Genomic DNA, 23,086 nt, shown 5'->3' with positions numbered 1-23,086 from the left:
GGTGCAGAGGGGAAGACATATGAGGAGCAGCCCCTTTGGTCCCTTTGGTCCCTTTGGTTTTTGTTCAACCCAGAGAAGAGGAGACAGAGGGGAGACCTTACTGTGGTGTAAAGCTTCATCAGGAGGGGGAGCAGAGGGACAGCTCTGATATCTCTCATGGCTGCTGTAGAACCCAAAGGAACGGCATGGAGCTGTGATGGGAAGGGTCAGGTTGGATATCAGGGAAAGGTTCTCCACTGGGAAGCTGGTTGTGGAACGGGCTGGAACAGTCTCCTCAGGGAAGTGGTCATGGCACGGAGCTTTCTGCAGTTCAAGAAGTGTCTGGACAAAGCACTCAGACACACTGATTTCTTGGTGGTCCTGTGTGGAGCCAGGAGTTGGGCTTGATGATCCTTATGGGTTGGTTCCAGCTGGGGATATTCTATGTTTTTAGCTCTTGGTTTTTGTTGTTGTTTGTTTTGTTTTGTTTTGTTTTTTCCTTTCCTCTTTGCTCTGTGTGCTTTTACCCATTCTCTGGTTGGCTGGGCCAGAAAGAGTGCAAGGAGGGTAGCAGCTGTTTGAAGACATGTTGCAGCCCACATTGGGCACCAAGACACACAGGAAGGGGTTGGAGCGGAGAGAATGAGGAAATGAGCAGAGGAGATAGGCATGCTCTGTTGACCTTTTGGCTCTCTCTAATACATTACAGCTGAAAGTGTGCTTCTCCCTCCTTCCTGTTCCTGCCCAGCAAGCCATGAAATAACCTTGCTCCATACCTCTGTATGTATGAATTCCTGTTTGTGATGAGAATCCCTGCCTCCTTTTTGACTCTTATCTAGAGCCTCCAAGCTGGTAGCAGACATGCACTACAATATCTTCTTCCCTGCTTTCCCTTTAATACTAACCTATAAGCTGTCTGTCAGCTCCTCATCTATCCCCAGGTGGAGCTCCATGGACTCCAGCTGGTCGTTGATGTAGAGAGCAACACCTCCTCCCCTTTTCCCTTACCTGTCCTTCCTAAAGAGTTTACACCTGTCTATTCCTACATTTCAGTTGTGAGAGCCATCCCACCATGTCTCAGTGATGCCGATGACATCATAGCCTCATAGAAACATAAACCCCTGTAATGCTTCTTGGGATGTGATGCTGGAGACTTATGAGTGCATAGCTTCGCTGGGTAAGAACTTTGCTGCCTTTCCTCCTTGTCCAGGAACCTTAGGCTGTGCAGGATGGGCCTCTGCAAGCATGACAGAGATTAAATACATTAAAATTACCTATTGACTAAGGCCCCATAAAAAATGCATGATTTTCAGAAGCCATTAGTGTAGTTACCATTCTCAAAAAAGACCCAGAATCACTGCTGGGATCAGACCTCTACATGCTTCCTATGTGTTACTGTGTCTTCACCAGCTCCAACAACAAGCTACCTCCCTGCCTTATTCCTTCAGCACTTTCTGATCTGTTTGCAATCTGTATCTCTTCTGCAATCACTTTACCCCTCTTATCTTGATGGCACAGCTTAGTGATTGCCCAGTACAGTAGTAAGAAGTGCAGCTGGGAAAAAGAACCTTCTAAATACTCCTTCCTTGGTTGTTCCATGTAAATCTTCCCCTCAGCATTACCTTCCTCTGCTTTCTCCCTTTTTGTAAACCTCGCTTCAGCAATTTGGAAGAAAAGAAATTCAGAGATGGAAAATCCTGCTATACTCCAAAGCAAGGCAGTCTGTGTTGGCCCCACGTCACTCAGGCCCTAGTTGTGGTTTCATGAGAAGGGAGGGGGACACAGTGGAGGTGCTGCATAAGCAGCTTTGCCAGAATCAAGGAAATGCTTTCATCTCCACTATTTCTATCATTTAAGCATCTAAACCTGTGGTGATCCCCCTGCTCGAAGGAGGGGAAGATCCCTGGATCCCAGATGTACACAGCCTGAAGGACATGGCAGGAGACATCTGCTCGGGTGAGGTGATGGAGGAAAGGAGGAGGTTGGGGTTGGCAGGAGCCCCTGTGGGATCAGCTGGTGCATATTTTGGGCACAATAAGCTAGTTCTGGATTTTCTCTGTCATCCAGCAGGTGATGGGATCACAAATTCAAAGGAGAATCTGCAGGAGAGCGGTGTATCCAGAAGTCAGTGGGGTGGCATCTCTCTTGGGAAAACCAGAAGGGAATTCCAAGGAGGCCTGGAGCAAGGAAAGAACATGAAGAAGCCTCTGGGAAACCATCCAGGAAAGAGAGTGAGAGAAACCCTGGACTGCGGAAAAGGTCAAAAGCAGGCAAAAGAGCTGAGCACCAAGGAAGTCTGTCAGAAGAATAGGCAGAACCCATGCAATGAGTGTGGGAAGAGCTTTAAGGATCATTCCTACCTTGCTATCCCTCAGCAGATCCACACAGGAGACAAACCCTTCAAGTGTCCCAGGTGTGAGAAGAGCTTCAAAAAGAGTTATCACCTCCATGCCCATGAGCGCATCCACTCAGAAGACAGACCCTACAAGTGTCCTGAATGTGAGAAGGACTTCAGAAGCAGTTCTCACCTCATAGTCCACCAGCGCATCCACACCAGAGAGAGACCCTACAAATACTCTGAGTGTGGGAAAGATTTTAAAAGCAGTTCACACTTCGTGATCCACAAACATGTTCACACAGGAGAAAGACCCTACCTTTGTCCTGTGTGTGGGAAGGGCTACAAAACCAGTTCCCACCTGCTGCCTTTTGGGAGCTGTGAGCCCTGAAGCCCCAGGAACATCTGCAGAGAGTCTGGTGGGTGGCAGAGAAAGTGAATCCTTGGGCTGTGCCCCTGAGCTGAGCTGAGACAGGTTCCAGGGAAGCAGGGAGCTGCTGGAAAGGGGGCAGTGCTTCAGAGAGACAGCTGTACCCAGGAGCAGATCCTCAGCACCACACAGCAGGGCTGGGGGCATGACCTGCAGGTGTTATTGGGAGAGAAGGAAGAGAGATGTTACAGGTTGTGTGAAGTGTTAGAATGCATAGATCTGTCTGTGTGAAGAATGTTCATTAACAGGATGAGTCTTCAGTGGCAGAAGGTGAGTATCTCTAAAGGTGGATGATCCCATTATCCACTTCTGACTCCCCATTATTTGCTTTCAATTTTTGCTGCTTTTGCTCTCTGTGAATAAATATATAGGCTTTTATTGCTAAGGAAAGGCAAAGACTCCTGAAGCATCACAGTAAGGTTTACAAGAATCCATGGCAAGTTCCTTTACTGTTGCTCAGCCTATGGAGAGCTGTCACCCTGTGTCCAGTACCACCAGGGTCGGTGGACAGGACCTGGCCTTTAGTACTTGCACACACTGCTGTCCCTGGGCAGTGTCCTGCTGCCAGGAGGGGTCTGCAGGGCAGAGCAGAGCACACAGTGACTGGGATCAATTACAGGGAGAGGACTTGTGGACGGAGAAACAGCTGCAGGCAAGGGCAGATGCAGGCAGCAGAGATGGTTCTTGCTGTGCAGCAAACAGTGCTAAAATTGCTATTTGCTACATCTTAATAATGGGGAAAAAGCATAAGTGAGCTCTCAACCCGATACCATCCATGCTGTGATTGCTGGGCAAGGCATTGGACTTCATCAAACATGGAGTCTCCTGGCTGCATGTTATGGTGAGCAAAAATCAAAAAGCAGAGGGCATACTGCCTCACTGAAGTGCTATTGCTCTGCTGCAGCTTCGGACTCGTGGGGTTTGAACAGAAGGAACCTGCTCAGCAGCCTGCGTCCTCACAACTAACACAGAATGCCACTGTCAGAGCAGCACCTCAGCCAGGCAGAGGAGTGTCACCAAGCCACCCAAGTGCTGGGAAAAGTCAAAGATCATGTGCCGAAGGCGAGGCCTGATGTGCCTTCCCTTTCCACTTGCATGTGTCTTGGTTTATTTTTATTTATCTATTTATGTTTCCCCATGTTGAGAGGTGCAGCTTCACTGTGCCCTGTTGCTGGGAAAAAATAAAAATTAAAAAAAAAAAAAAAAAGAGAAAAAGATCTTCAAAACAACCTATGCCACAGCAGGCAGGGCAGCCAATCCATGGCTGTCATACAGAGCATCCAGGAAATACCCTTTGCCTGGACATAAATCATATTCAATTTCACATCATGGATGTGACTGCAATTGAGCCATTTACCAGAACATCCTCTTTAGATCTTATGTTTTCCTTCTCTGCTTCTCTCCTCTCCCTTGGGCACAGTGCTTTGTGCCATAACTGGACTGATTCCCTTAGTAGCAAATCCTGGATGTGTTTTTGGGATTTCTGCTTCTGAGTGGCACTGTTCCATTGAGAAAACATGCTTTGGTACCCAAGAGCACAGACTGCAGGCTCCTCGTGCTGCCCTTTGGACTTGTGGGGTGCCTTACCCAATTCCTGTGATTTCTCCCCATCCTGGTTTCTGGTTATGCAGTCTCTGGGCTGGCTGCAAACAAGAATGCGGTGCTATGCAAGGCCATAATGCACCGTTTTACTTTCAAGCAGCAGATGTGCGCTGCTAGAACATGAGCAGATTTTCTCGTCCTCGTGACGCTGCCAGAGCTATTCTGGCCCCGAACACACACCCTTATGGTCTCTGGTCCCTGTGCTGCTCATTTTACTCTCGTCCTTCCTTTGCTGCTGAAATACAGTTGCTGTGGGTTCACCAGACTCAGCAGCATCATCCACCGGGAAAGCACTTCTGGAAAAAGAGTGCTGGCGGTGGTGTTGCTGCACGTTGTCAGCGGCAGCACGGAGCAACTGAACATCCCCTCTCCCCCCCACCCGCAGAAGTGCCGCCTCCGCCATCCCCCAACCTCCCCTCACGCCCCCTGAGCTCTCACGGCCGCGGGGCCGGGCCGGGCTCGGCTCCTCCCGCGGGGACGCGCGGGGCGGGGCGCGGCGGTGGCGCTGGGGGCGTCCGGAGCGGTTGCGGCACCGCACGCAGCGGACGGCGCTGTGGTGAGTGGGGGTGTCCGAGAGTCGGGGGGGGTCCCGTCGGTGCGCGCGGGTTCGGTCGGTGCGTGCGGTGCCCACAGTCAGCGCGGCGCTACGCGTCCGATCCGCGTCGGGGGTGTCGGATCGCGCTGTGCTGAGCCTGCTGTGCTGTCGCTGCGCGCTCACCGCCCGCCCCGCGGCGTGGGGGAGAGTGGGGACAGCGAAGCAAAGAGGAGCGCGTGGCGGGGGACAACAGCTGTTGAGTGAAAGAAAAGGAGGAGAGAAGAGGAAAAATCAAGTGCTAGCAGCGATAACGACGTGCACGTACACGTAGGTCGCTCTGAAAGTAATACCTCCTTTTTATTTCCATTGAAACTGTAATAGATACAAAGAGCACAGTAACACTGTCTGGTAGAGCAAATTCTCAGCAACAAAACACTCCTTCTCAACGTAGTCACCACCATTACCTACGCATTGGCACCAGCAATTAACCAGAGCCTGCATGCTACGCTCGTAAAAATCGGCACCAGCAGATTTTTTGCAGCTGCTATGACGGCACTGTTGCTAGGAAACTGTTGCCCACACAGTCCATCTTTCATCGGCCTGAACAGATGACAGTCAGAAGGTGCCAAATCCAGACTATGTGTGTGGCGGGTGCAGTAGGACAGTCCAACCGAGATTGGCAACGTGTTCCGTGGCTTTCAAACTGCTATGGGGCCTGGTGTTATTGTGTTTGAAAGAGAAAGGTGTTTGTCTTCTCCCATCTGTCTCTGTGGGTTGTGAGGAAGGTGAATTTATCCCATTGCCCAAACAGGGCACTCCCTGCCTGGCAGGAGTTGCTGGCACAGCGGAGTCAGACAGTGACAATTTATGAGACATTTTCTTAGAGGAATAGTGTGAGACGACTTACTGAACTTTCTAACAACAGGCAATCAACTACTTGAGGTAAAATTACACACCTTTCTAAAAACAGTTAACTGTTTCACGGCGTGATTAGGCAATTTTCTGATGACAATGAATGATGTGGATCGAGAATACTTTGGCACTGGTATTACTTCCTTATCAAATTCAGGAAATGGCCACTAAAGAAACGACTAGAGAAGACAGGAAGGAGAGAAAGAAGAAGAAAGAAAAGAGAGGAAATGCAGAAAAGTGGGGAAAAAATGAGAGAAAGTGATGGACAGAGGAAAGAGAGCACCAGTCTGCTTCAAAGAGTTCTAGCACTGGGGCTACTGGCGGTGAAGGAGGAATGTAGGTGGTCGTGCACCCTTGTATGCCTGCTGGGTTTGCAGTACACTGTCCCAGCATCATAAGCAAACAAGTTCGCAATGAGAAATTTGATGTAAAATAAATTTGTAGCAAAAAAACCTGTCTTTCTGGAAAGAAGGCCTGTTTTTTGGAGAAAATAATCTCACAGGATCCTGTGCTCTGCAAAATTTGATTTGTTGTCATGGCAGCGCTGTGTCTTAGAGGTGTTGGAGCTTATCTGTTGGACAGACAAGAGCTGCAGTCTTCGTTCCTATAAATTACTGCGTCTACCTACTGAGCATGTGCCAATGTGAAAAGTTCATCTAAAGGACAAGTGATGAAGACTATCAGAGACCCGGATGTAGTAAAAAGACCCCCGGAATAAACTGTTAGTACTGACAAAGGACACTGGATGGCAGCAGAGTCCATGGAAAAAATGGCGCCCACCGACCTGCATTGACGCTTGCTGGATGTTTGTGGAGAACCCAGAGTGGATGTGAGTGCAATGAAGCGGTGGGTGGTGCATCTCATCAGTGGGGATAGTGGGTCACCTCCGCTGGTGCAGCTCTTTATGAGTGTGGAATGCAGGCATTTATTCCTTGTTGGGAAAAAGTGCATTGCTAATGGTGGTGTCTGTGTTGAAAAATAGTGTTTTGTAGCAGAGAATTTGCTCTATTAAAAAGTGGTGTTGTGCTCTTTGTCTCTGTTGTAGTTTCCCTGGAATTAAGAAGCATTACTTTTGAAGGAACTTACGTATACGTGCCAAGACGTGAAATGCCCATGCTCCACACCTCTGCACGTATGGATTCCACTATGTTATTTGTAACATATCCCCACCTCCTTTTTGACTCTTATCTAAAGCCTCCAAGTCGGTATTTTCCATTTCCCACTCCACCAGCCCCCAAATACCCTCAGGGGATCCAACAGACAAGATCTTCCTCTGGTGGCACTTTTAATGCCTCCTGTTGTTCTGTAAGCAGTCGGTTTGATTGCTCACTTGTTCTGAGGCTTCTGCTATCCCCTGAACTACAGGGCTGGGCATTCTTCATTGTGCAGCTCCCTCAGAAGGTTTTTGTTCAGGATCTCCCTGCAATGGAAGGTCCCTTCACACACAGCTGCTGCACTGGTTCAGGCACTGGGTGGGCTCCAGTTCCATTCTGTGCAAAAGCACTCTGCATTCCCCCTTGCATTTGCGTCCCAGGAGACAGAGGATGTCTGAGTGTGATGGTTGGACAGCAGCAGAGGGCTAAGCAGCACCACCTGGCTCACTCATTCCATCTCCCAAAAAGGAACGGGCAGAAAATAGTATGATGAAAAAAAAGAAAAAAAAAAAAAGAGCTGTGGGAGGTGCTGGGGGGAGAAGATGCTGCTTCAGGCTTGCTGGGCATTGGTCTGTCAGTGGATGGTGAGAAACTGCACTGTGTATATATATGTATACATGCTTGTTTTATTGAATTGTATTTTTGCCGTTTTCTTTCTTGTTTTGGTCAATAGGTATTATTTCAACGCACGAGTTCTGTTTTGCTTCTCGTTCTCTTCCTCATCTCACTGTGGGGGCAGCGACCAAAGGGCACTGTGGTGCTGAGCTGCTGCCACAGCTGGGGAGGGCTGGGTAGGATGGGGACTGCTGCATTCCCTCACAGTTGCCCTCTGTTCCTCTTGTCCCCACAGGCTGCCTGCCTTTCACCTGTGACCGTCCCAACCTGCAGGAGGGCAGCAAATGGCCACAGCACATCCATCCCAGGTAGGGGCTTGGGGAAGCAGTCAGTGGGACAGAGATGCAAGGCATGTGAACGCAAGGGGAGCGTGAGATGCCCTTGCCCATGCATTTGTGTGCTGGAGAGAGAAGCTGCTGGGGCTGGGGTTTCCCTCCTCAACAAGCTGTGTCCCCAGGCCCCAGGTGGTTGCAGCAAGGAGCCTTTTTGTTTACAGGAGCCCGTGACCTTTGGGGACGTGGCCGTGTATTTCAGCAGGGAGGAGTGGGCGCTGCTGGACCCTGCGCGGCGAGCCCTGTACTGGGATGTGATGCTGGAGACGTATGAGTGCATAGCCTCGCTGGGTGAGGGCACTGCTGCCTTTCTTCCTTGTCAGGACACCTTAGGCTGTGCAGAATGGCCCTTTGCAAGAAGGACAGAGATCAGATATGTTAAAATTACCTATTGACTAACGCCCTGTAAAAATGCGTGAGTTTTAGAAGCCATTACTATGCTCACCACTCTGATAGAAGAGTCAGCTGCACTGCTGTCACTCTGACATCAGTCAGGAGGGGGAGGATCAGCCCCCTGCATGCTTTCCTTGCGTTGCTGTGTGTCATGTTTTTTAAGAAAAGCCCCAGCATAATTTTCAGAGATGGAAAATTCTGCTGTACTCCAAAGCAAGGCAGTCTGTGTTGGCCCCACGTCACTCAGGCCCTAGTTGTGGTTTCATAAGAAGGGAGGGGGACACAGTGGAGGTGCTGCGTAAGCAGCTTTGCCAGAATCAAGGAAATGCTTTCATCTCCACTATTTCTATCATTTAAGCATCTAAACCTGTGGTGATCCCCCTGCTCGAAGGAGGGGAAGATCCCTGGATCCCAGATGTACACAGCCTGAAGGACATGGCAGGAGACATCTGCTCGGGTGAGGTGATGGAGGAAAGGAGGAGGTTGGGGTTGGCAGGAGCCCCTGTGGGATCAGCTGGTGCATATTTTGGGCACAGTAAGCTAGTTCTGGATTTTCTTTGTCATCCAGCAGGTGATGGGATCACAAATTCAAAGGAGAATCTGCAGGAGAGTGGTGTATCCAGAAGTCAGTGGGGTGGCATCTCTCTTGGGAAAACCAGAAGGGAATTCCAAGGAGGCCTGGAGCAAGGAAAGCACATGAAGAAGCCTCTGGGAAACCATCCAGGAAAGAGAGTGAGTGAAACCCCGGCCTGTGGCAAAGGTCAAAAGCAGGCAAAAGAGCTGAGCCAGAAGAACGGGCAGAACCCATGCAATGAGTGTGGGAAGAGCTTTAAGGATCATTCCTACCTTGCTGTCCATCAACGCATCCACACAGGAGACAAACCCTTCAAGTGTCCCAGGTGTGAGAAGAGCTTCAAGTGCAGTTCTCAGCTCGATTACCATGAGCGCATCCACTCAGAAGACAGACCCTACAAGTGCCCTGAGTGTGAGAAGGGCTTCAGAAGCAGTTCCAACCTCCTGATCCATGAGCGCATCCACACCGGAGAGAGACCGTTCAAATGCTCTGAATGTTCAAAGGGCTTCAAAAGAAGATCCCACCTCGTGATCCACCAGCGCGTTCACACAGGAGAGAGACCCTACAAGTGCCCAGAGTGTGGGAAGGGCTACAAAACCAGTTCTCACCTCATGACCCACCAGCGCATCCATACAGGAGACAGACCCTACAAATGTTCCATTTGTGGAAAGGGCTACAAGAGCAGTTTTGAATTTAAATGCCACCAGCGTATCCACACAGGAGAAAGACCTTACAAGTGTTCTGAGTGTGCAAAAGACTATAAAACTAGTTACCAACTCATGATCCACCAGCGTATCCACACAGGAGAAAGACCTTACAAGTGCCCCGAGTGTGCCAAGGGCTTCAAAAGCAAGTCTCAGCTCATGGTCCACCAGCGCATCCACACAGGAGAAAAACGCTACAAGTGCCCTGAGTGTGCAAAAGCCTTCAGAAGCAGTTCCCAAGTCACGATTCACCAGCGTACCCACAGAGGACAGAAACCCTACCAATGCTCTGAGTGTGAGGAGAGCTTTGGGAGCAGTTCTGACCTCATCTCCCACCAGCACGTCCACACAGGAGACAAACTCTATATATGTGATGAGTGTGGGAAGGGCTACCAAGGGAGTTCCACGCTGCTCTCCCACCTGCACATCCCCACAGGAGACAAGCACTACAAGTGTCCTGAGTGTGAGAAAGATCACGCTTGACAGTTTTCTTTTGTATCCCCATTCTCAGTGATGTCCCTCAGCCCATAAAGAAGAATCTCCTTTTGACAATGAACACATTCAATGTGCAGTCCTGAGGAGAGGTCCAGGCAGGGATTACAGAGGCCAGCGATGCCTCAACATGCAGCGGTGTTGCTCTGACAGGGTTTGGAATCAGAAGGATCCTCTGGAGAACCATGCCCTGAACAGGGACAACTTGGCACTGAGATCAGGTCGATGAGCAGTTCCTCGTGACCCAGCACTGATACCCAGTCCCGGTGATGATTTTCCCCTTAGAACAACTGGGAATTTCCCTCTGTGCCCTTTCAGCTTCTAGTCCCCACTTTTGTCTTTTCCTCCCCTCCCTGCACCCAGGACACATGGCCACACCTTCTCTGAGCAAGTGCAGTTGTTCTTGGTCTGGCTGGGATGGAGTTGATGGGACTCTGCCACCTGCCAGGCTCAGCACTCAGCCTGCCCGAGGGGCTGCCCAGGGGACTGAGTGTGGGGAGAAGTGTGGGGGTAAGGAGCCCCCAGGCTGGGCGGGAGCCTTCTGGTGCCAAAAGCTGCTGCATGGAGTAGGGAACTCTCTACTAGACAGGACCCCAGCGTCCTTTTGGTGGGGCTTTGCAAGATGAGAGATACATGCAGGGGTTACCTGCTTCAAGTCTGGCTTTCCTGAGTCTCCCCTTTCTGTTTTCTTTGCCTCAGAAGGAATGAAAATAGAGGCTGTAATGTCCAAGAAAACACTGAGAATCCTAAGCCTTATGCTCCCCCAGCAATTTCCTTTCTGCCCCTCTGCCCCTAGAGAGCATTGTTGTTGCGTGTCCAGTGTCACCAGGGCCTGTGCGACATGGCCCTTAGCAGCTGCACACATCAAAATAGCCTTGGGCAGTGCTCTGATGCCAGGAGGGGTCTGCGAGGCAGAGCTGAGTCTACAGCAGCTGTCATGGACTCTGTGAGCACCAGGGAGGGCTTGTGGGCACAGCGCTAGTGACAGGGATGTCTGCAGGCAGCAGTGACATGAGCAGGGAGAGGGAGCTACCCCTGGAAATGCCATGGGGCTGGGGCACCTCCATGCCATAACCGCAGTACATATCCTTTCCCCATAGCAACCCTGTGGTCTGCTGTCCATCTCCAGCATAGATCTCCATCCTTCAGAGCTTTGGAATCTTACAGTGTGCCTTTGAATTCATCAGTTCTGGGGTCAGCATTCAGCTGCAGTTCAGACACTGATGTTGCAGATTCCATCATGCAGATACATCAGTGGAGGAAGTTTGCAGACAATACCAATTTAGGTGAACCTATTGATCTGCCTGAAGGTAGGAAGGCATTGCAGGGGGACCTGGATATGTTGGATCAGTTGGTCAAGTCCACTCATATGACATTCAACAAGATTAAGTGCTAGTTGCTGCACTTGGACAAAAAGCTGAAGTTGTAAGGGCTTGGGAAGAGTGGCTGGAAAGGTGCCTGGCAGGAAAGGACGTGGGGGTGTCAGGTGCCCAGGCGGTCAAAATGGCCTGGCCTGCATCAGAAATTGACATGTAGGAATTGCCAGGGAAACTGAGGTTGTTTAATATGGAGAAAAAGGAACTGAGAGGAGATCTCATTGTTCTGTACAACTACCTGAAAGAAGATCATAGTGAGAAGGGTGTCCACCTCTTTTCTGTAGGAAATCAGCGGGAGACAAGTCTCATGCTTTCATGATCAACAAGTCTCAGCTTTATTGAAGCACACGCAGGCATTTATACGATAGTTAATGAGCTACTACATATGCCAAATTGGGTTCTCTTATTGGTTAGTTCTTTACGTGAGAAAGTAACCTTCAACGCTAGATACCGTGACAGTCCCGTGATGAATGCCCGATTGTTTACTGCATACCACTCAATTTTCTTAACTGCAGCATGTTCTTATCACTTCCTTGCTCCTGAGTGAGGGCAGCACAACCTTGCCTGGTTTAATGAGCAGGGCCCTATCTCCTTACCAGCTGCATCCCATCATGGCCCCTCTCCCGGAGCCAGTGCTCCGGGTCCCAAAAGCTCTCCACACTTTTCTTAGGTAACAAGTGGTAGGTAACAAGTAACTGGAGCCTACTGAAGTAGTGCTGGGTGCCTATGGTAGGACAGTGGCGCTCTGCCTAAAAACACTGAGATTATGAGCACCTCTTCATCAACTGAAATAACAAAATACTACTAATAGAATGTCCGTGATTTGCCATGCTATCCAGAGTTTTTCAGAGTGTGTATTAATAGCAAATTTGTCTTCCCCTGTACTTGCATTGCCCTGTGTTTGTTTTGCTGTGTATTTAATCTTCCTGATCCTTCATGTATTTCTACATGACCTTACTAAACTGACAGTGTCTAAGACTGCGTACCCAGCAGTTGGTTTGGCTTTCTGTGTTGTCAGGATCCCCATGGTGTACTTAGCACGGAGTCCGTGAACTTCAGATACAGAGAGGAGACTGAGGTAGTCTGAAGGAAACACAAAGTGTCTCGAACAATTAGAAGTTCTCCATGAGGGCCGTTACTGATTTGTTAAACCGGGTAACTGTGGCTCATGATTACAGGCAGGCAAAGGACCTTTGTGGTTATTCATGACACTGAGTAAAGCCCCCGGTTTGTTTGATGAAGCAGAAAGGCAAACCCTGGATTCCAGTCCCAGGGACCTGTCTGAGAGAGTGGGATGTGGTGTGCATGGTGCCAAGTGTAGGACAATGATACAGTATCTCTTTGCTTTCCTGGAATGTGCAAAGAGACAAGAAGGTGCCTATGCCATTAGGACGGCACTCTCCTTATGGGCCTCAGGAAGTAGGACATCTGCTATAGCCAAAGGGACCAAGACCTTGGTGTTGTTGCTCCCTTCCAACCTTTTCTGCACTCTCACCATCACCACCACAGGCTTAACTGTGCTGTCCTACACCAGCCCCAGTTTCCCTTCAGGCTGTAGACACACATCTCACTTCTCCACTTTGCTCTCACCCTGGCATTTCCATACCTTCACCAATGTCTTTCCAACCTCACTGTCTGTTCCTTGAATCGCGACTCCATGGGCTGATCACAGACTCCTTCTGGGTGCCCACTGACACCACAACACTGCCCTTTGAGTGGCATTTCCTTCCTTGAGTATGGAGATCACAGAATAATAGAATGGCTTGGATTAGAAGGGACTCAAAGACCATCTAGTTCCACCCCCCTGCTGTGGGCAAGGTTGCCAACCGCTAGTTCAGACTGCCCAGGAACCCCTCAAGCCTGGCCGTGAACACCTCTAGTGATGGGGCATCCACAGCGTTTCTGGACAACCTGTTCCAGTGCCTCACCACCCTCTGCGTGAAGAATTTCTTCCTAACATCTAACCAAAATTCTCCTCTCTCAGTTTAAATCCATTCCCCCTTGTCCTATCACTATCTACCTGCATAAAAATTTGGTCCCTGTCTGGCTTGTAAGCTCCTTTCAGGGAGTGGAAGATCACAATAATGTCTCTGCAGAGCCTTCTCTTCTCCAAGCTAAGTAATCCCAACTCCCTCAATCTTTCATCATAGGAGAGGTGCTCCAACCTTCTGATCATCTTTGTGGCCCTCCTCTGCACCCAGTCCAACAGCTCCATATCCTTCATGTACTGGAGACCTCAGGCTTGAACACACTACTCCAGGATGTGGCCTCACAAGGGCAGAGTAGAGGGGGACTATCACCTCCCTCTCCCTGCTGGCCACCCCTCTTCTAATGGAATCCAGGATACCACTAGCTTTCCTTGCTGCAAGAACACACTGCTGGCTCATATCCAGCTCTTCATCCACCAGGATCCCCAAGTCCTTCCGGGCAGGGCTGCCCTCAAGGAGTTCGTCTCCCAGTTTGCACTCATATCTAGGATTGCTCCAACCCAAGTGCAGCATCTTGGCCTTGTTAAACTTACAGGTTCACATGGGCCCACTTTTTGAGCCTCTCTTCCCAAGCAGTGAGGCATGGAGTCCTCTTCAGTAAAGACTCGAGCAACAAAAACATTTAGTCCCTCAGCTCCATCTGTACCTGCTGTCATTAAACCAGACTCTCTATTCAGCATCAGCACAGTATGTCTTTAATTCAGCCCTGGTCTTCAGTACAGCAACCAGAAGTCTTCTTTTTGCACTTGATTTTCTTGCAAAGATCACCTGCAGGTAAGATTTGCCTCTGCTAAAACCATGACTAGGCATCCACCACAAAGGCAACTGAAATAAATTTAACTTTTGGAGCCTGTCCTTGCTGGCACCTCCTAGCAACCGCTTTGTGGGTCTCTCAGAGCCCTGTCCCTGCAAGAGCCTAGCCCTACTGCTGCCCACGTGGCACCACAGCCATGCTGTGAAAGCACCACACATGGCAGCACATATTCAGTGCAGGGAAATGTTCTCCCATTACAAGACTGATGACATCCTCGGCATCTATATCCCATTATCTATATTCATGTTCTGGAAAGGGGGATTGAGTGCTGTCCAGAGGGATCTGGACAGGCTAGATCAGCGGACTGAGTCTTACTGTATGACCTTTAACAAGACCAAGTGTTGGGTCACTTGGTCACAGCAATCCCATGCATTACAACAGGCCTGGGGCAGAGGAAAGCTGCAGGGAGGAAAAGGATCTGGAAATATTAATTGACAGCTGACTGAACATGAGCCAGCACAGTGCCCAGGTGGCCAAGAAGGCCAGTGGCATCCAGGCTTGTATCTGAAATAGCGTAGTCAGCAGGACCAGGGAGATGATGGGCCCCCTGTACCCAGCGCTGGTATTGCCACACCTTGAGTACTGTGTTTGGTTTTGGGCCCCTCACTACAAGAAAGACATTGAGGCCCTGGAGCCTGTCCAGAGAACGGCAACAAAGCTGTAAAGAGTCTGGAACACAAATTTTACAGGGAGTGGCTGAGGGAACTGGGGTTGTTTAATCTGGAGGAGGCTCAGGGAGACACATTGCTTCACAACCGCCTGAAAGGAGGTGGTACCAAGGTGGGAGCTGCCTATTTCCCCGGGTAACAGTGACAGAGTTGGAAGTCATGGCTTTAAGTTGTGCCAGGAGAGGTTCGTGTTGGATATTAGGAAGAAGAATTCTCAGAAGGAGCGGTGAGGCACTGGAGCAGGCTGCCCAGGAAAGTGGCGGGGTTACCATTCCTGGAGGCGTTCAAGGGATGTGCAGATGTGACACTTAGCAGCACAGCTTAGTGAGCATGGTGGTGGTTGGACTAGATCATAGAATCCTAGAATCCTAGGATGGCCTGGGTTGAAAAGGACCACAATGACCATCGAGTTCCAACCCCCTGCTATGCACAGGGTCGCCAACCACCAGACCAGGCGGCCCAGAGCCACATCCAGCCTGGCCTTGAATGCCTCCAAGCATGGGGCATCCACAGCCTCCTTGGGCAACCTGTTCCAGTGCGTCACCACCCTCTGTGTGAAAAACTTCTTACTAATATCCAACCTAAACCTCTCCTGTCCCAGTTTAAAACCATTCCCCCTTGTCCTAGTCCAACCTTAATGATCCCACGATTACAATACCTGAAGAGCACAGCTGTAGGCGCGTGGGATGGGGAAGATACCTTCCGGCACGCGCGGGATCTTACGGCCGCGTTCCGATGCTTGACCCCGCGGAGCCGCCGTAGTCAGTTGCGATGCGCATGCGCAGAAACTTCCGGCTGCGTTCTGATGCCTTTTGTCCCCGCGGAGCCGCCGTGGTCGGTCATTGTGCGCATGCGTGAGACCTTCCGGCCGCTCTGGTATGCCTTTTGTCCCCGCGGAGCCGCCGTGGTCAGCAGTGGTGCGCATGCGCAAGACCTTCCGTCCGCGCTCCGATTGTTTTTGTCCCCGCGGAGCCGCCGTGGTCGGTCGCAGTGCGCATGCGCGGAGCCGCCATGGAGTCGGAGGGTCCCTCTGAGCCGGGTTTCGTGGGCATCCGCTTCTGCCAGGAGTGGTGAGGGAGGCGGGACACGGCGGGGCCGGGGCCGGGGCCGGGACCGGGACCTCTCCGGAGCCTTGCCCCGGCTCGGCGCTGATTCCGCGTCTCTTTAGTAACAACATGCTGTACCCCAAGGAGGACAAGGAGAGCCGCGTGCTGCTTTATGCGGTGAGACCCCACGGCTCGGGCACCTCCCACGGGCCCAGCACAGCCCCGAGCCGCGTCCCTCAGAGCTGGGCCCGGGCCGTGATCCTGTGATCTGCTGTGCATCTCCAACATAGATCTGCAACCTGAAGAGCTTTGGAATGTTACGGTGTGCCTTTGAATTCCTCAGTTCTGGGTCAGCGTTCAGCTGCGGTTCAGACACCAATGTTGCAGATTCTGTCATGCAGACACATTAGTGGAGGAAAAGCATCCATGTCCTCACTCTTTGGGCTCTGTTAAATGCTGTGTTTGGGGCAGAGGATCCGCTGATTCATGTCAGGACAGCACATTTTTAGGGCGTTTGAGGCTCTCCCTCGTGTGCTGTAGCATACTGTAGGCTGTCCTGCGCAAGGTTACAGCTCTGCTATCTGGCATTTAAACATAAAGATGTTTAAATGGTAATAAGATGGAAATGCTGCTGGATAGCTGTATGTGGGCAGCTGCATAGCCACTTCTGTATAGCTGGAAAGAAAGGGAGTGCTGAGATCTTCTACAGGTATGTGAAAATTGAGAGTTCTGCACCTTGAACCTGGATTCCTGTGTTCTGATTAGCATCCAGAGTCAAGTAGGGGAACATCTGAGTTCACATATCCTCAGAGGTGCAAGCACAGGGCAGTTGAGACCAAGACTGATGGGTACACCAGTTATCCTCTGTGCTGTATTCCACTCCCTTTGTCTCTCAACACCTGTGTTATTTATTTATTTATGTATTTATTTGGTTTGATGGGCACTACAGATCTTGCTTGATCTGTGCAGATTTGCAGGTCTGTGCTTTAAAAACAGTTCTCAGTTGTGGTGGAGCAAGTAGAAATACATAAAATCATATCCACTGAGCAGTGCTCATCATTCAGGTGAATTCGGAGTAACCATGCTGAGGAGCATTTTATTGTGAGTGAATTGAATCTGAGTTCACACTGAAATTCTGGTTACTTGTTGACACAGTGCAGTAGGACTCCTTCAGAGTCCACACCAGAATGTGCTGATCCTTACTGCACCCTCAGTTTGCATGAACGAGAGCTCAGGCAAGGGACTTGCAAAGATCTCCATGAAAAGGAGTAGGTTTTTTTTTCAGAGAAGTACATGCTCACATTTTACTGTTTTTCCTTTCACAGAATCACAGAATGGCCTAGGTTGGAAGGGACCTCAAGGATCATGAATCTCCAACCCCCCTGCTGGGCAGGGCCACCAACCTCCCCATTTACTAGACCAGGTTGCCCAGGGCCCCATCCAACCTGGCCTTGAACACCTCTAGGGATGGGACATCCACAACCTCTCTGGGCAGCCCGTTCCAGCACCTCACCACTCTCCTTGTAAAGAACTTCCCCTAACATCCAATCTAAATCTTCCCTCTTTCAACTTAAAACTGTTCCCCCTTGTCCTGCTGTTATCTACCCTTTCAAAGAGTTTACTCCCTTCCTGTTTATAGGCTCCATTCAGGTACTGAAAGGCTGCAATGAGGTCACCGCGCAGCCTTCTCTTCTCCAGGCTGAATAAGCCCAGCTCCCTCAGCCTGTCTTTCATGAGTAGGTCATGGTGTCCAGAGAAAATGGGTCCAACAGTAGCTCCATCACCAAGTCCTCCCTCCTGACACTTGCAGAATCACAAGAGCTGCAGCTCCTGCACTTCCAGCTCTTCCTGGGCATCTACCTGGCTGCCCTCCTGGGCTACAGCCTCCTTATCACAGCCGTAGCCTGTGGACACTGCCTGCACCCCCCCCATCGACTTCTCCTTGGCCTGGGCTGCATCTCCTCCACTTCCCCCAAAGCCATGGCCAATGCTTTCTGAGGCACCAGGAACATCTTTGATGCTTCTGATGCAGGGTGTGTTGCCTAGCTGTTTTTCATTTTCTTGCTTACAGCAGAGTACTCCCTTCTCACTATCATGTCATGAATGCTGTGGCCATCTGCAAGCCTCCACACTTGCAGCCATACAATATAAACACACAGCCATATCAATATAATGCCTCCTATTCAGAAGTAAATACACTCAGTAGCTGAACTATATTTGAAAAATTGTGATTATGTTGTCTTGCATATGTTATATCTAAGGCTGTGAAAGTTTGTTACAGCTCTAGAAAGTGTAGAAACATGACAGTATGTAGCTTTGGGACAAGCTGGCACAAGCTGTGCTGCCCAGCAGGGTCTCATAGTGCAGGGGCTTGCAGATGGCAACCTAGTGGTCATAGGACATCACAGTGAGAAGGGAATGTTCTGCTGACATCAGAAAGACAAACAGAAAGCACCGTGCAGCATATCCAGCATAGGAGATGTCCCTGGTGTCCCAGAGGGCATTGGCCATGGCTTTGGGGAGGGTGGTGGAAGTGCAGCCCAGGTCGAGGAGGACAAGGTTGAGGAGGAAGAAGTCCATGGGGGTGTGCAGGCGGTGGTCGCAGGCTATGGCTGTGCTGATGAGGCCGTTGCCCAGGAGGGCAGCCAGGTAGATGCCCAGGAAGAGCCAGAAGTGCAGGAGCTGCAGCTGCCGTGTGTCTGTGAATGCCAGGAGGAGGAACTCACTGATGGAGCTGCTGTTTGACATCTGCTGCTCTTGACACAGGGACCTGTCCAAGGAGGATGACAAGAAGATATGTTAGAAAAGCCTGCAGAGGAGTCAGTCCCGCTCTATACCTTTGGGCACATGGAAGTTTCCACCAGTCTCTTCTGTATCTGAAAGGGAATGATTTCTGTGGTTGTGTCGCTTAATTTTGATAGAATAGACCCTGTCTTCAAATGACTGTGAAATACTCACGATTTTTTCCAGTTCCTGCATGAGTTGGACTAGACGACCTTTGGGAGTCCCTTCCAATTCTAAGGATTCTGTGATCCTATGATTCTATCTACGAGAAAAGTAATCTACAGCCTTAGTATGCATGCTTCCTCTGATGAAAGTAAGCTTCTCACCTTGCGCTCCAGGACACAAGAAGTCATCTCGGTGTCTACTTAAGTGTCTTTCCCAAATTTAGATTGCCTCCAGTATTTTGGGAATTGATGAAGAGATAAAAAGATTTCCCTTTTTCTTCCCTTGAAATACAATCCAGTAATGAGAGAGAAAATTTTCCTCACTGTCGTTTAGGAAACAATCAGTTCAGGCTGTCCACCAGGCTTGTTACTAACTGCTCAGTGCTTGCCCCTCGCTCAGTTGGAGTATGGCTGCACACACAAGTTGCTCTGACAAGAAGCCCAGACTGTCCAACTCCTGTCTCCCTCAGTCTCAGCCCAGTTCCGGGGAGAATGAGGAAAGGAACGTGGTGAGGCTTCTGAACGACGTGGTGGGAGTTGAGGGAGGTTAACATCTCCCATTAGCACTGCTGTTGCCAGAGACTGCTGGAGAGAGAACAGGAGCAGTGCATAGAAATAGGGAAGAACTAAAGATGCAGCGATTCCTGAGGAAAGCGAAGAAGCAAGAGACAGCTGTGCGCTCCAGAAAGCCTTGTCCTCACCCAACAGCTCACACACCTTCCAGACTGCACAGTCACAGGCTGTGACCCTCAGCCTCTTTTATCTGCAGAGCAAAAGGGGCCCACGTCAGGAGAGATGCACCTTTGCTGTGCGGAGCTGTGGTTGCAGAGGAGCAGCTCACGGCCTGGAGCCATGGCCTTGGAGGCAGAGGCAGTGCTGAGTGGGAGGCCAGAACAAGGGGCTTGCTCACAGGAAGGCATCTGCAGTGCAGGGACAGATAGCATCCCAAACCCACCCTGCAGAGCCTTTCTCTCCCAAGTTCCCTCTGCCTCTGTCCCTGGATCTGCAACCTGGATCTGTCCCTTGCAGCACCTGCTGCCCACATCTCCTTCTTATCATCACTCACAGAACCCAGCCCAGCCCCTGCACACTCAGCTGTGCCCTGCAGACCCCTCCTGGTAGCAGGACAGTGTTCAGGAGCATCTCCCTGTTTGCAGGTACCAAATAGCACATCAGACAAACCCTGATGCGGTCAGCAGAGGGATTCTGGTGCTGTCTGTAGTCAGAGGAGTGGGTGCGGGGAGTTTATGATGTGTCTGGAAGCTCTGATTTTGGCCCAGTATAATAATTAAGAGTGTCAATGACGTACTCAAAATCACTGTCCATTTCCATTAGGATAAAATTAAGGCACAGACACCACAAAGTTCTTACCTTAAAGATTAACCCTGCCTTCATGATATACATGGAGATATACATCTCCGAGCCCAGAGAGTGGTAGTGAACGGAGTTAAATCCAGCTGGCAACCGGTCACGAGTGGTGTTCCCAGGGGTTGGTGCTGGGGCCTGTCCTCTTTAATATCTTTATTGATGACCGGGATGAGGGTATTGAGTGCACCCTCAGTAAGGGTGGACTCAGTAAGGTAAGAGAGGAGACGTGACCTGCTGGATCTCATACACATCAGCAAGGAGGGACTTGTTGGGGATGTGAACATAAAAGGACCATGGGCTGTAGAGACTGCGAGGTGGTGGAGCTGAGGCTTCTAAAGGGAGGGCAGAAGACAAGCTCACAGCCCTGGGCTTCAAGAGAGCAGAACATGGCTTCTTCAAGAGTCTGTGGGGTATGGTCCCACATTGTAAGGCTCTGGGGACAATAGGGATTCAAGAAGTTGTTTAATATCCATGGGTCACCTCGTGCAAGCAAAAGAGATTCACCCCAAAGAGGAGGAAATCAGGCAAAAATGCCACAAGTCCTGCATGAATGGGAAAAGTTCTACATGGACAAATCCAAACATAAAACAGAAGCCCAAAGAAACCGGAAAGAAGAGGAGGAAACCTGGCAACAACACAGAGACCTTATCAGCATATACTTGCCTGGACAAATTCAGGAAAGCTAGAGCTCAAAAGCTATTCACTGTTCCCAGACGTGTCAAAGACAGTAAAAGCTTCTAGAAAAATACAGGTGACAGAAGGAAAGATAGGGAGACTGTGGGTCCACAGCTGAATGGAGCAGGGTACCTGGTGGGAAAAAAACATGGAAAGTGTTGTGATACTCAGTTCCTTCCTGACCTCACTCCTTTTTAGCCAGTCTGGTCTACATGGAATTCTGAGGGCCAGAGGCTGGTGGAAAATTTTAGCACAAGGCAGATGTACCTGTGGTGAAAGAGGAAGTGATCAGGGTCAAGCAAACAGAACATACAGGAGCTCGAGTTGGAAAGGAATCATGAGGGTGATAGAATCATACCACACCTTGGATTGGAAGGAACCTTAATGCCCATCAAGCTCCAACATTCTTGTTATTCTCAGGGCACCATGCAACCTTATCTTGAACATGGGGCATCCACAAATCCTCTGGGCAAATCCTGTGGTGCATGTGATCATCAAAAAATTATTTAAACAAATAAGAAACTTATCATATCCCAGTGAGAAACATTCAGCGCAAAGACTGTGGGATATCATGGATAATCTAGGCAGGGAGAATCTGGGGGGGAAAGGGGCAGGGGGCAACCAGACAGTATAGAAGTCAAAATAGATCTTTGTTTTGAAGCTGTAGGGATAAAAGTTGTTATTTAATGTCAGTACCGCTGGGATCAAGAATTGAAGAGAAAGATCCAAATCAAAGAAAATGTGCCAACACACCTTTCAGATTCTAAAGTGCTCGGCCACACCTCTGTATTTGATCTCCCTCACACTGTAGGTGTTGTCAGCTCTCCCAAATAAATGGCCATGGCTAAGGGTGTGTTTCCTGCAGGCAATCTGGACGTGTGGCCTTCCCACTGCTCTTCAGATTTCCCCCTCCCTTTGCCCTTTGTTCTTTCTGATCCCTCCAGCTATGTGTTTAATCTAGGAGCTTCAAGAAGTCAGAAACTTGTGCCATCTCAAAAGTCTAATGAACTCTTTAGACAACTTCTTAACTGTATTTATATGTACCCCTTCCTTTCTCTGTCAAAAATACTTCTTGTGCAAAAATTCCCCATGGAAGGCAGGCAGCTTGAACATGGCATCCGGCTGAGGACAGTGTTTTACTATTCATTCCATTGCATCACGTGTATTCCTGTTTGTTGGCAACAAGGAGAAATCCCTCTGTGCCCATGTGCAGCTGGTTGTCTGAGGAAAGCAAGTGGGAGTTGATGCAAAGGAAAAGCAACACCGAACTGATGACTTCAAAGGAGAAGGCTGATGTGAGGAAAAGGGATGAAAATCCCACGGGGCCAATGTGAGTAGGGATGGGCTTGGGGAGGCTGAGGAGAAAGTTTGTCCACACTGTGAAAGAGCAAACCTCATTAGGAGACACCTGGGATGAATACTGTCTGCAAAGTGCTGCCTTAATTTTCTCTTAGTACTGGAGAAAAAAAGATGAAGAAATAAATAGACTCATTAAATGTACTTTGGGCTCTTCCTCTTTGAGTGCACTCCTGATAGCTCTCCAGTTAGCCGTACAGGTTCTGAAGACTTGAGGAAGATGTCAGGAAGGCACAGAGCACTTGAGGGCCCTCTGGGTTGTATTGGGCCCCATGGGGTATTTGGTGCTGAGCCCATCATCCTCCAGTGCTGAGAGAAGGTTGCACAAAGTGTTCAGGAAGATAAAGTCAGAAGGAAATTTCTTGGAGTATTAATGGGCCCCACTGAGAGCCATTACCAACACAGAACCCCCAGGGACTTGTTAGAGCAGATAATTGGAAGCCATGAGTACAGGGAGACAAAGGCACTATGCTGATGCCTCTGACGTTGAGAACAGCATCCTTTGCCTCATGAAGCAGAAAGGCCAAGCCGTGATGCCCAGACCATTGCAAGGGATATCCTGTCCCTGATGCAGGATCAAGACTATTCCTGGGGCAGTGGGAGCCTTTGCATGGGGCACAAGGAGGCCATGAGACCCCAGTCCCATGAGGACAGTGTGTCCCCTCACAGTTCTCTGTACCACAGACACCATCCACAGCCTGTTGGACAAAGACCTTGGCTCTGTCAGGGCCTTTCAACTTTTCCAGCCCCTTCAGCCGTCTCCATCACGTGCTGTCCTACACTGTCCCAT

The 23,086-nt window shown here is 49.9% G+C and overlaps 2 protein-coding genes and 2 long non-coding RNA genes across 9 annotated transcripts; 3 read left to right on the top strand and 1 right to left on the bottom strand.

Moving 5' to 3' along the window:
- Positions 1-1,029: 1,029 nt before the first annotated feature.
- Positions 1,030-4,279, top strand: ZNF226L (zinc finger protein 226-like). Of its 2 annotated transcripts, none has more exons than XM_040648842.2 (3): positions 1,030-1,156; positions 1,837-1,935; positions 2,050-4,279. In XM_040648842.2, exons 1-3 carry the CDS (start codon positions 1,123-1,125, stop codon positions 2,703-2,705), a joined length of 789 nt encoding a protein of 262 aa, XP_040504776.1. In that variant the 5' UTR covers positions 1,030-1,122; the 3' UTR covers positions 2,706-4,279. The 2 variants fall into 2 exon arrangements, with proteins under 2 accessions (XP_040504776.1, XP_040504775.1); XM_040648841.2 differs by having other exon boundaries at positions 2,047-4,279.
- On the top strand, positions 2,180-12,425 carry LOC107049095 (zinc finger protein 239-like). Of its 5 annotated transcripts, none has more exons than XM_025155838.3 (6): positions 4,835-4,902; positions 6,839-6,925; positions 7,798-7,870; positions 8,059-8,185; positions 8,646-8,744; positions 8,856-12,425. In XM_025155838.3, the coding sequence occupies exons 3-6, from the start codon at positions 7,847-7,849 to the stop codon at positions 10,046-10,048; spliced, it is 1,443 nt and encodes a 480-aa protein (XP_025011606.2). In that variant the 5' UTR covers positions 4,835-4,902; positions 6,839-6,925; positions 7,798-7,846; the 3' UTR covers positions 10,049-12,425. The 5 variants fall into 5 exon arrangements, with proteins under 5 accessions (XP_040504611.1, XP_025011606.2, XP_025011608.2 ...); XM_025155840.3 differs by having other exon boundaries at positions 4,835-6,622; XM_025155837.3 differs by lacking the exon at positions 6,839-6,925.
- On the bottom strand, positions 7,552-15,661 carry LOC112533582. Its single transcript, XR_006931639.1, has 3 exons — positions 15,562-15,661; positions 8,340-9,423; positions 7,552-8,243 (listed from the first exon to the last, which is right to left on the bottom strand). It is a non-coding gene; the product is annotated as an uncharacterized LOC112533582 (long non-coding RNA).
- Positions 15,662-15,899: 238 nt separating this feature from the next.
- Positions 15,900-22,440, top strand: LOC112533573. The gene is made up of 2 exons (XR_005840209.2): positions 15,900-15,973; positions 16,072-22,440. It is a non-coding gene; the product is annotated as an uncharacterized LOC112533573 (long non-coding RNA).
- The last annotated feature ends 646 nt before the right edge of the window (positions 22,441-23,086 follow it).

The sequence above is a fragment of the Gallus gallus genome, chromosome 16, assembly GCF_016699485.2.
Source record: "Gallus gallus isolate bGalGal1 chromosome 16, bGalGal1.mat.broiler.GRCg7b, whole genome shotgun sequence".
NCBI classification, from domain to species: Eukaryota; Metazoa; Chordata; class Aves; order Galliformes; family Phasianidae; genus Gallus; species Gallus gallus.
This window is presented reverse-complemented; position numbering and strand designations above follow the sequence as displayed.